The sequence below is a fragment of the Strix uralensis genome, chromosome 3, assembly GCF_047716275.1.
Source record: "Strix uralensis isolate ZFMK-TIS-50842 chromosome 3, bStrUra1, whole genome shotgun sequence".
In the NCBI taxonomy this organism is placed as follows: domain Eukaryota; kingdom Metazoa; phylum Chordata; class Aves; order Strigiformes; family Strigidae; genus Strix; species Strix uralensis.
In genome coordinates this window covers 20,310,879-20,324,271 of record NC_133974.1, presented here as the reverse complement: position 1 = coordinate 20,324,271, position 13,393 = coordinate 20,310,879, and the positions used below count along the sequence as shown (strand labels likewise).

At 38.7% G+C, this 13,393-nt stretch overlaps 1 protein-coding gene across 2 annotated transcripts in view; it reads right to left on the bottom strand.

The window, feature by feature from the left end:
- Positions 1-13,393, bottom strand: part of EIPR1 (EARP complex and GARP complex interacting protein 1) — a 91,376-nt gene that overhangs the window by 75,581 nt on the left and 2,402 nt on the right. For both annotated transcript variants that reach the window (XM_074861632.1, XM_074861633.1), the window contains exon 2: positions 1,550-1,633. In XM_074861632.1, the coding sequence (XP_074717733.1) occupies positions 1,550-1,633 (84 nt within the window). The remainder of the gene's footprint in view (positions 1-1,549; positions 1,634-13,393) is intronic.

Sequence of the window (13,393 nt, the reverse complement as noted above, 5' to 3'; positions counted from 1 at the left end):
CCCCTTTTGTCTTTGAATATTTTTTTCCTTGAGCCTCATCCAGTATTACTGTTGAGTAACGAACTCAAAATCTGACTGGAAATTATCAGCTCACATCTCCCAGAGCTATGGTTCCAAGTTCATTTTGTGCAGTCCATTACAGACCAGTTTCAGAAGAGCTGGTGACTGTATCCATTCTAGGGGCTTCTGTGGTGGGTGTTAGACATGGCTAACAGCCAGACTCACACCCAGCCACTTACTCCCCCCAAACAGGACAGGGGGAGAAAACAGTAAGATTAGGAGTGAGAAAATTCATGGGCCAAGCTAAAGACAGAGAGATCACTTACCAATTACTGTTGTGAGCAAAACAGGCTTGACTTGGATAAATTAATTAATTTATTGTCAATTAAAATAAAAATTTAATTACTAATTTGCGTACTGGGAAAGAAAAAGACAAACCTTAAACCAGCACCTTCTCCTCCCCCTTTCCCAGGCTTAACTTCACTCCCAATCCCTTTAAGCCCCTCCAAGCAGCACAGTGGGCTGTGGGGCAGTGGTATGGTATGTATGTTCAGTACACAGCATTTTCTCTCTGATGCTCTATCCATCTCACTTTTTTCCTCTGCTCCAGTGTGGGGTTTTCATGGGCCATGGTTCCTTCAGGAACATCCATCCGCTCCGGTGCAGGTGCTCCACACGCTGCAGTGGATACCTGCTCCACCACGAAGCACCTTCTATTCCTCCTGACCTTGGTCTTCTTACCTTTGTCATTTCTTCCACTGTTTCTCAGTCTTCGTTCCCTCCTCTCTTTCATCCATCATTTTCTCCCTTTTCTTAAAAGTTTTCACAGAGGTGCCCAGGCTGACTGGCTCAGCTGTGTCCTGTGGCGGCTTCACTGGAACCAGCCACGTCTGGCATGGGTGACCCCTGGCCTCTTCTCATAGACGCCACCACTGCAGTCCCCCTGCTACTAAAGCCTTGCCACCTGCACTCAGTACAGCTTTCTAATTCTTCTGGCCTTAAGATCTTCTTTCCGTATGAATGAATTTACTGAAATTTAGTCACAAAAAGTAAAATTGCTGTACAATTAGAAGTGGTGTACTCTTAAGTGCTGAAGAAACAGCCAATAGAAATGGAGATGTGAAAGTCACTCAAATTTTCAATTGTTGTTAAACTTATTATCAGAAAAGATATAGCTGATTGCCAATAATTAATAACAAAAAATCCAGTTTATGAAGCTTCACATAGTCAGAACCATGCATGTACCAGGAGTCCTATTAGAGGCAATCAAGACTTAAAGACTTTTGTTTCACTTTGCATCTCTTCTGTGGTTTAAAGATACCTCCAGAGAATCTATAGATTTAAATTAACAAAAACAAGGCAGTTCCTTTACTAAAGCAATCTGATTTAGTCATACCAATATCTTTACATTCTACTCACAGAAGTCTTCACCTTGACTATCACTTAATGTTCAAATTCAACAGGGGGTAGAAAGCAGGAGGAATGATATTGGAACAATGTTTAAAAAAAGAGGAAAAAAATTACAACTGGAGTTTGACAGAAAAATTACCTGATTATCATATCTAAGAGACTGTGTTCCAACCAAAAATCTTATTGCATCCGTTTCTGCTGTCTGAGGTGTTAAAGCTCGTGCCTAGGGAAGAAGAAAGCCATTAGAAAGTTCCAATTAATACAATCCATTAATTTCAGCAAAAATCTTGAAGTTTATGTATCAATTATCATTTTAAGTATTACATTCTTACCATCCGCGTACTTTCCTGCCCTTTACGTCTATTCTAGTTAATACATTTTTTTGTGCAGTTTTTCACATTTGTGAGGTGTGTGGAACATACAGGTGGTAAATACATCATCTGGCCTTCATTATAACAGTCACAATATTCAATATTATAGCAGTTCTTCCGAACTAATTCTCCTTTATCAACTGAAAAGCTTGATTAGCTACAATATCCAGGAAAGAGGTTGTTCTCACATAAGTTTTCAAACCATCCAGACTGAAGATGCCTGCATAAAAATTAATTCTTTTTCTCACCATTAATCTCCAAGTTTAGAAGAAAGTTAAAATACAAACCCCTTTTCCACTCCAGGCTGCTAAAGATAAGAATTGTCTGAATGATAGAAGAAATAATTTGTTATCTACCTGTTAAAATTTTGCCATAATCTTATTATTTTGTTGTATTACTGTTAATGAGAATGCAAGTTGAAGAAGCGAGGAAGGGAGTCTAGCACCAACACCAGTCTGGGAAGCAGCAAAACAAAACAGTTAAGGGCCATGGGAGACATTGAGAAATAAAGAACAGCTTGAACTAAAACCACAATTGCTAGTTTGCACTAGTCATTAGTAGAGACTCTCTTAGCTAATTTTGAGTAAATGGGAGGTAAACTAACACTCAAAGGCACTTTTAGCAGCTGTAAGTAAACCGTGAGGAATACCCACTACTTCCTCATGCAAAGGATACCCTAATAATATCATTCAGTATGAAGTTTTTGCAAAACCTTGTTTTTCTGTTTTGACAATTCACATCCTATTTGGCATAAAATAGTTCAGATCTCTTCAGACACTAAAGCCTGTATTGCAAGCAAATACTCCAGAAGGATTCGGGTAATTGTTGAAGGGCCCTTCTTACTGCCATCCCGTTGTGCAGCTAGCTAACGACATTCTGGATTCAAGAACATTTAGCTTCAATATAGTCCTGTTTGAAACTTACTTTTAAATTAATATCAGAAAGATGCCTAGAAGCTTGGAAGATAATATTTCAAATACATTATATCACAATACATAAATTGAGAACAATTTAATTCTAGAATACCAACTTGAAGAGATTTGATTTTTCTTAAATAAGGCAAAGCAATCCAAGCCCTTGTCTGGCAGTAACAATCAGAACCAACTCATTTAATAAACTCTGAACTCCTACAGAACAGATACTTTTATATTGCATCTGAAATGTGTGATTTAGACAATGTAACAGTTTGCTTAAAATTAAGCATAAAAAGTTAAAAAATGCAATGAGCTCAGTAAGTATAGACTAGTAGTGTAACATTATATAGAAAAAAACCACTGGAGACCACGATTCAGTGAATAGTTTGTGTTCAAAACATACTCAAATGCAGATCAGAGATCAGTATGAATCCGTACCAGTTTGTTTGCGCTCTCCTATTTATGCAGCACTTAACCTATAACAAGCCCAGACAGTGTTTCTGATTGACAGAAACCACTAAAGTTCACCAAGAAGATTGCAGAAAAGCTTTTATTTTGTCTCGAACAAAATTTACATTTGCAGATCTTTGGCAAGAGCTCCTTTTCACTTCAGATCTGCTTTCAATTATTTTGAAGAAAACACTAGAAATAAGCCAACAGCTATGCATCTCTTCCAATTAAGCAAGCTTCTATTGTTTCTGTAAGTCAAACAGAAGAGACCTCCAGGATCTCCAATAAAATAAAGAAATAAAGGGGGTTTTCACCCCTTTTAAAGCCCTTCAAGTAGGTCTTATCATGCTGCTTTCAAAAACGCATCAGGTTAGGCACAAAATTCCCAAAATAAAATTATGTCAATACATGGTAACATTTACGTCATCAGCTTCTCTATCCCTTATTTAAAGTATTTTTAAATTACTTCCCATTTTGCAGAAAAAAAAAAAGGCCCATGAGATGTACTTAAATATTTTTCTCAAAAAAAAACGACACTATTGTCTATTCTCCTTCATAATAGACTACAACATCCATAGAAGACAAGCTTCAAACTCATCAATAATTCATAAATCAGGAAGATGCAATTCATAACAGAAGTAACAGTAAAATGGACTTTCAGTTGTCTCATGCACAAAGTTATGACTAATTTTGTCTACTTTGAGTTAGTTTTAGAGAAATAGAAGTTATTTCAACAGATGATGAAGACACTGAGTAACCCTTGTGATGAACAACATAACTGAATTTGGAGTGCCATCAAGATCAAGAAAAGTGCCTTAAGTTTGTCATCTTGTACTGTAACCTGCCAGAGCAAGTTGCTAATAACATCTTTCATAAAAGCATCCTGCCTCATGACTGCAGCTACTAGATAGAAAATAAAAAGCATAGTATAATGAATATTGATTAAATTGATAGAGCTTATTATTTTTATAAAAAGTTAACATCCATGAAACACTAAACTGCATATAGTCCCAAAAAGAGTTTACTACCTAAGATATTAAGGTATTATTTACTAAGAAAATTGTTGTGATGCGTAGAAAATTCCCAGAATGCACATCTGAAAGACACAGTGAGAAAACAAGTTGTCCTTACACACACTGCCACAGCAAAGCCCCACCTAACTGATGCTTCTAGGCAATGAAACAACATAAATAATTAGATCATTTCATTTTCAAAGAAGGCCTAAGACTAGGAAAAAATTATTAGAAAGCAAAGATTAAAACATCATGAACTACAAAGAACCTTTTGTTTACATGTCCAAATTTCATATTCACCAACAGCTCTATGAGGAAATGCACATGGTTTAAAGCAAGTAGTTTTATAAAACGGGTGATACAGAAGCAACTTGATTGTGACTGATGCTCTAACCAAATATTCTAACAGTCTAGAAGGAAATTATAAGTATGCAGTCAAAATTCCACTCAGCTAACACACAGGAAATCCTGCCTTTGGAAAGCAAAGACAAAGACTTCTCAATGCCATTCAAGTCTGCCAAGGAATCTGAACAAACCACCACTCCTAGAGGCTTTTCAAAGTCTATGTATGTATTCTGCATAACAGTCTGTGGCTTCCCCAGTTCTCATTTATTCCACTAAATTAGGGGTTGCGCACAATCACAAAACAGAAAACCAAAGGAATGCAACAACTATCAATTTATCCCTGCATTTTCAGAAAAAAACCAAAAATCTCTATGGGTGACAGCAGATGCTGAGCAGCTGTTGCAGACATGCAGGAAATAGCTTCACCGTGCTCCACAGGCATTCCTGACTAGTGCTCTATACACATAGGGCTAGACACTCTGAAACAAAGAAATTAACAGTCAGAATCTAATATAACGGTTAAGCAGGTATTCTTTTATTAGCAGCGCTGGGGTCACCCTGGGGATTCTCCACCATAAGGGCTCCCAAAAATTAGCAAGGGACATCAGTCTACATACACACAAATCATACATATTCATCAGATTTCTTAGAAAGGGGTGTCTTATGATAACGAGTTCCCAGAATTCATTTACATAGTCTGGGCGTGCGTAGTGAAAATAGGGTGAGGGTCTTCGGTGGTTGAGGGAAGATGTAAGTACTCTTCTTCACAGTGTTCACTAGTTGACCCTCTTTCCAGAGCATGCGCTGTGAAGTAAAGTCCAGGTGTCTCTCCTAAATCAGCAGAATCATTTTCCTATCATAGGGTCTCTGTGTCTCTTTGTTCGAGCCCCTCTTATCTCATTCTAGGAGTTGTCCAAGTGTCCACCGAAGGCCTTGAGTCTGCTACCAGTGATTTACATAGGGAGCCTAATGAGTGTTTTAATCTTACCTAAACAGACAAAGAGACCTAAGGAAACAGTTGAGAAGTCAGGAGTCCTTGAGAAACAAATGAACCAAAACACAAGCAAAGCTTTGAAACAAATGAAGCAAAGCACAAGCAAAGGTTTCATAGATCACATCACAGTTTAGTCTTAATAACTGTCAGAAATTCGTTTGAGCCCTTTCATTCCCTTTCAACTCTTAGCCCCACTGAATCTTTCAAGGTGACAAAAGCAATTTGGAGAAAAGTTAAGTCTGAGGTAGGTAGGAGAGGAAATAAGTATCTTAGGATTCCAGTGTAAGGAATACTGCATGTACTCAAATACTTAAATTTAATGTGTTAATGAGAAATACTAGGTTTCACATGCCATATTCAAAAGAGACGTCTTCATTTTTAAAAGAGCATGCTGGCCTGCTATAGTACAGTTAAAACTCAAATACTCTTTTCTTCTTTTTTTAACTTTCTAAAACAAGGTGTGAATTCATACTTAGAAAGAAATACAAAAGTGAATAGCCTATAGCAAGCAATGGTCACACTGAAGTTCAGTATGGGTTAGAGACAGAATCTCAGAATGGTCAATCAAACATAAACTGGCATTTCCATTTACTTCCTTATCAAGTACTTTATAGAAATTACATACCTAGAGGGGAATAACCATATGCATGCATTCAAAAACAAAAATTTTAAAAAGCATTCACAATGCATCATCTGTTCCCAAGATAGTACAGCTGCCATGCTTTTAGTAGCAGAACCACAAATTCTGCATGAACTTTGAAGATGCTATACTTCTACCACCACAGAAAGAAAATAAAACTAATCTCGTGGAGGAACAGAGATCAAGAGAGAGGGGTGGGAGTGGTAATGAGTCACCTAAAGCAGAGTGTAGGAAGTTTTACAAAAAAAGAAAACAAAAACTTAAATTATTTATTAGTTTTATACATGATTGAAATCCTGTGTTAGCCTTTCCTACTGGAGATGGGAATCAGATTTAAGATTTCACAGCACCTCCCCATATGCAAATATGTAAGTAATGAATAATATAGAAAATTTTTTATCCTGTTATTATCCCTACTGTGGAAACTGTAGCTAGTGCACATGTAACTAGAAAACAAACATCACCTACCCCAGTATCAGAAGACAAGTCCTTTCTTTACTGTGCATACTGTGGGATTAGGGACGTGGAAAAATGACTGTACTGCTGCACAGGTGTCCACACTCATTCTTAGACTGCATCACTACTTTGGTTAGACATTCTGGGCTTAAATTTCTTTTACTGACCTGAAATGTAAGGGTATTTATTTTTGCCTCAAAGTTGGATCTTTGCAGTCATACTTCAGCAGCAGTTACTGCCCATTCCCAATTAGTTACCATTCTTACTCTACCATGAAAGCGAAACATGGAGGACTCCTTCATTTCACTTGGAAAAATAAACAAGAACAATTAAAAAAAAAAAATCAGTGGATTAGTTTAAACTGTCTAAAGGGAGGGTATAGAAAAGACTGACTCTGAGCTGCCCAGCAACATGATGACAGGCAGTGAACATATGTTGCAACATGGAAAATTCAGAGTAGACATTAGGAACAAAATTCACAGAGAGGGTAGCTAGACAGTGGAGCAGGATGCTCACATATGTTGTGGAATTCATCAACTGTGAAAATACTCAAAACTCAGTTGGACAAGGCCCCCTAAACAACATCATCTATTGAATCTACTTTGAGAAGGGTGCTGGAATAGATGATCTCCAAAGGTCCCTTCAAACCTACATTAGTTTGTGATCCTGTGAAACTCTTGCAATGTAAACTGAGCTGGTCACGCAATGTGCACAACTATTATCATCAGCAGAGCTGTACAGACTGTCATGACAGCTCCTTTTGATGGCAGCTGACATAACAAGATTCCCATCTATATCTCCAACACAGTCAATTACACACCCACTGGATGAATACACCTTACCTCTACAGTGTGCTTGTTTGAATACAGTGATTTGAGCAGAAACATACTGCCAATGTATCCTTCATGTTGCTTATTTCAGAGAGGTGACTCTGCTATTGAAAGCTTAACATCCCTTTACGCTCTTAGTTGAATCTGTGCCGCAGAATTAAGTAATTTGTTAATCCACAACAGAGAGTATCAGATCCCAGAACTGCTAGCAATTCTGATATCTAGTAAGTCTACAAATAAAATTGGCAATTAACAGACTCATGCTAGACTGCACTGCCCTTGGGCCCCTCACTACAAAAAGGACATTGAATTACTCGACCATGTCCAGAGAAGGGCAACGAAGCTGGTGAAGGGTCTGGAGCACATGTCGTACGAGGAGCGGCTGAGGGAACTGGGGTTGTTTAGTCTGGAGAAGAGGAGGCTGAGGGGAGACCTCATCGCCCTCTACAACTACCTGAAAGGAGGTTGCAGAGAGCTGGGGATGAGTCTCTTTAACCAAGTAACAAGTGATAGGACAAGAGGGAATGGCCTCAAGTTGCACCAGGGAAGGTTTAGACTGGATATTAGGAAGCATTTCTTTACAGAACGGGTTGTTAGGCGTTGGAACGGGCTGCCCAGGGAGGTGGTGGAGTCCCCATCCCTGGAGATGTTTAAGAGTAGGGTCGACATAGTGCTGAGGGATATGGTGTAGTTGGGAACTGTTAATGTTGGGTTGATGGTTGGACTGGATGATCTTCAAGGTCTTTTCCAACCTAGACAATTCTGTGATACATCTCACTAACAAGACATAGAAAGGATATTCATATGGGAAGAGAAAAAGGAATAGAAAATGGGTTAAAAAAATTATAAAGGGTTGAATATTGATATCAATAAAGAATTATTGAAGAGTTTGAAAAAGTCCACGCGAAGGCTCCAGAGACTTATTCCAATATATTTTTAAAGACCAAATTTATAACAATATGAAGAATGCCTTGCTATGTCCATCTAAAATAACTGCAAATTAATATTGCTTATTTGTGGGCAAATGAAAATGAAAGGAATAGCGTATCACTTGTCATGAACTGGCTACCAGTTTGTAAGATCACCTGTGAAAATGATTCACAGAAGAAAGGCCTGAGTTTGGAACCAGTCATGCACCTTTGTGAATCAGGTTTTGTGGAGCACACTGTGGGCCAAGGACAAAAATCCTGTTAATATGCAGAAGCCCGCCAAATTGCCTGATGAAGATATAGCAAAATATGCTTGAGAGGAGAATCAAAAAGATGAGATACATTAATGGAAAGAAATTCCAACTGTTTCCTAGAGCAAGCTTGAACTTCCAGAGAAAGCCATGCAGTATAAGGCTAGGAAGATCCAATCCTGACAAGAATGTTTAAGATCAATCTAAGGAAGAGAATAAGGCAAATGAGAAAAAAAAAAGTTGTCCTAAACTGTGGGGAAAAAGTTTAAATTCTACATTAACATCACATATTATTCTCAATGGGTAGGCAGAGGGAAAACAAAAAAATACCACCAACAAAATCACAACTCACAGGAAGCTTGTAGGATGTTCCCAGAAGTTCACAGGTTAGGTAACCAACTGTGTAGTCTGGTTTCCATGAGACAAGAAAGAAAAGTAACAAGGAACATGACCAAGCTGTTTTACTATTTTTTAGCCAGTGATGGCGTTGCAGAAACAGGCACAGCTAAACATCGGGGACAAGTCAATCTGAGGAAAAAAAACTGCCATGAACTGTAAGGAAACAAAGGCAGACTTGATCAAACTCCTCCTCCAAAAACACCCAGATGTACTCTTCAAGAGAAACCCTGTCCCTCAAAAGTTATTCCTGCCAGGCACACATGCTTAACAGATCCTACTGCATGCACAGTAATTATGGTCAAAAGAGTAACAGGCTCACACTGAATTAAGACACAGCTTTGACTCCATATAAGCTCGTTGCTCCCTTGTCTTAGAAGCAGGTCCTGAAATGCATCACATGTAAAGGAAAGGGACAACTGCAAATACACTACAAAAATAGATATTAATTTGTGCAATGCAAAGGGTATGCAAAAACCTAGAATACAAGCATGACAAACAGCAGTATAAAGATAAAGCAGAAGAAACAGCAATCCTTGTGCCAGAATGCAGGAAAGACTAACTGGAGACTGGGCATCATGTCCGTGACTACACCAAACTCAGTGTGATGTTGGACAAATATCACCTTCTACCCTACCCTGACAATTTAGACCACCTGCAGGATAGAACAGAGCCTACAGAGAGAAGAGACCTTGCCAACAGCAAGAGGTGACCCAGGGGAACACAATGACAAACCTCGAAAAGATAAAGTAGGTTGCTTTAAAGTAAGTGCATCATGGAATTGTAATGCACTGAATCTCTACACTTCATTCATAAGTTCTGAAACTTTTCCTTCTCTATGTATTTTGAAATACCAGCCAAATACACAGTTAGTTACTTTTTTAATTAGACTTACTATTTTAGGCATTAATAGACAAAGAAAAAAGGATCGGTACTTCCTTCAATACATATTTTGTTTTCCTGATGCATTGCACGAGTTTGGTATCAGCAAACAAGAAAACATACACTGACCCCAACATTGAATATTTGTATTACATTTAATACAATCAAAAGAATTTCTGCAACCCATGTATCATTTTAAATTCATACAATCAGTCTGTACTAACAAGCAGTGAACTTGCAATATAAAATGTGAAGGATGCAGTATTTGGCTTGCAGTCCCCAAATCTGAATTTAAAGTTATTTGATCATCTGCCTATGCTGAAAACCAGATAATACTATACTGCTACTTGCGGCGGGGGGGGGGGGGGGGACGGGGACGGACATGCGGGGAAAAGGGGAAGGGGCTGGCTTTGCTGATGCCTCATTCTGGAGTCAAAATACAAGTTCCTCACCCCCCCCCCCCCAAGAGAAGCTCCAGGCTGCTAATGTCATGAATATTATTTTTGCCTTCTGGCATAATTCCAATTTTCAAGTAGGTGCACTTTGATTTTTACTTAGGTAGGACAGCCCTGTTTCTCCCATCACAGTAGGAGACCCTCTATCATTGACTGTAATAAGCTGCAGTGACTCTACCAGTGAAGAGGCTGGCAGCACACATGCCCAGGTGACCTTCAATGCTCTCAGACAGCTGCTTTCTCCAAGTCTTTCACAGCACAAGAATTCCCACCACTGATGTATTTAGTGCACTGACCCTATTCCAAAGACTGACAGATTCTGTAAACCCTCACAGCAGCAAAAGCAACCCTCACACAAAGCCTTGCATATCACAATCATCTTTAGAAATCCCATTCATTTATCATAAGACATAATGGTAACAATCACCTTTTAACAGCTCCTTCAAGTTCATGTAACTTTATCTTCATATTATTGTTAGTCTGTACCATACCTAATATTAGCAAGATCCTGCTAATTGCTTAAGGGTCCTAAAAGAAAGAGTTTCCACCTTTTCCACTTCATGTATTATGAATATCTCTGGGGGATTAGTTAAGAGAGTTTTGCCACTTATCTACCTTTTTTCCCCTAGTAAAACTTTAAACCTAACAGTATGTTAGATTGAAGTTCCACGAGAAGTCCTCGCAACTGAAATGCCACCCTCAGTAAGGGTCCTGAAGAAAGAGGTGAATAGAAAAACAAGTGAGAGAATGAACACTCACTCAGCCTGGATTAAAATACACGGGACTGGGACTCATGAGCAAGTAATCTTAGAAAAGAAAGAGGAGTGAAACAAAAACTAGGAGTTTCACTAAGACATTATCATGCAGTTTCTTGAACTGATTCAATTTTCAGAATAAATCCTCAAAAAACATCTCTAAAGCTGTATCAAAATTATCATCTACATTCTGTTTAGGCCATTGTCTCTCATATATCAAGAGACTACAAAAGGTCTCCCAGGGAAGAGAACTCCACTGGCAGTAGGAGCTATAGATTCCACACCTGCTCCACTCCCTGGAACACAGCCGAACCTGAAAGGTTGCCCTGGTTGCTGCACAAGTGACACATGTCTTCCTAAGAAGTCCCCTTCCCCCCTCCTTCTAATAAATCTACACCTGCTTTCTACTCCACCAAAGGTAGGTCAATGGAGCTATTCTCATACATACTGATATTATACACATACACACATTATATAAGACCTGAGACCAATCTATTTCAGTTGGTATTTTGCACTGCCTTAAGATTCTTATTCTAAGAAGTCAAATTTGGCTTTAGTGAAATTAAATTTCACCTTAGTCTTGCAACAGGCAAGAAAGTCCTAAAAATCAATAGCCTCTGTTCAGATTCATAAAACCTGTTAAATGACAACACAATATGGGCCAAGTATTGCTTATTCAAGATGAACAACAGGACCACAATGCTGTACACAAACTCTGACAAAGTATTAGCGCACTGGTTTTTTTTAAGCCTGCTTCAGCCAGACCTCATCTCAGGGTGCAGTTGGAGTTGCCCTTGTGTAGTACAGCCCAGCAGTCAGCCAGCAGGCTTCCCACTGTCCTTTCCTCCTGCTCATTGCATTTCTCCCTTGCAAGTCTATGTACTTTTGACATGTAACATGCAGTAAGAGTATCTGGCATGCTGAAATTCATCTCACTATTGCGGTATTCCCAAAATCCATTAAATGTGCCAAACACACGCTTCATAATTATCACTCTCTGGCACAAGCAATGTTCCTCCTTCCTCCCCCCATGATGCCAGCTAGCTTCTGCATGTTTTTAAACAAGCAAGACGTAAGATGTCCCTACAAGAATCATAGTTGGCATTGCAACTCAGCCAAATACCTACCCTGGAAAGCACCCCTCTACACAGCTCATTTCCATAAGCATCATCCAGTCAACCTTAAACTAAGGCAAATACAGTATGTCCAGACATTCAACAGTGCTTATACATCTACTCAAAACATCACTGTTTAAACACTCAGAACAGGATGGGGAAAATTGTGAATCCCCGAAAACGGAAGCCTGTTCAACACAGGGTAAGCATACTGCATACTCCAGGTTCGATAGTAAACATAGGTCAACTCTACACCGGAGAAGTAAGAAGCACATAATTTCACTGATAAAAAGTAGCACTTAGCAATAACCCCGGGACCCCATTTACCACATTCTCATAACCTGGGAAACTGGTGAAGTCTACCAAGGTTCCTTTTAGAAGAACGACCTTTCAGTATTGAAATGTTCTGTAGCTCCTGCTGTTGCCCCATATTCATCACCATGAGCCACAGACACATCACTCAGTCCTCAATTCAAGCAGCATGTCATATTTTCACTCACTACCCACTCTGTAATTTTCTCATTTTCACTACAGTTGGATGACCAGAGCAACTGTGGTGGGATATTGCCTTTAAAAAACCAAAAACTGTCACAAAAAGAATCACACACCCTAGAATTCACACATTTCATATGTCTGTACGACGTTCATATAGCTCACAGACACAATAAAGAGACAAAAAACCCACTTCAGAAAACTACAGGTGTTCATAGAACCCCAAAAACTTAAACAGCAGCTGTCTAGTAAAACAGAGGGAACTAATGAGGTCAAAAAATTAACTAATTGTGCAGAAAACTGAATTCATCACTAGCTTTAATCTTGTTTTGCTGTCAGATGTTTAGCTTCCCCCCTCTACCCCCCAAAAAAAAAAAGCCACCCAAAACTATTTCTCTCTGTTACTTGGTAAAACTTTTTGTACAGTAGTTACACATGCAATTATATATGGTTATATAAGGGCTCAGGATTTGTATCTTTAATTTCTATTCTCATCTGTCAGAACTGAGAGTGATGTGGTTCTTCTAAGACTTCCCTGTTCCACTAAGCCTCTTTTTGATGAAAACTGTATTCAAAAAAGAGAAATATGTGTTTTTTCCATTATTCTAAGTTACCCAAGTTACTTATGCCAATACATCAAAACACACTTTGCACATAAAAATGAAGAGAATTTATGCAGAAATAATTTTAAGTTA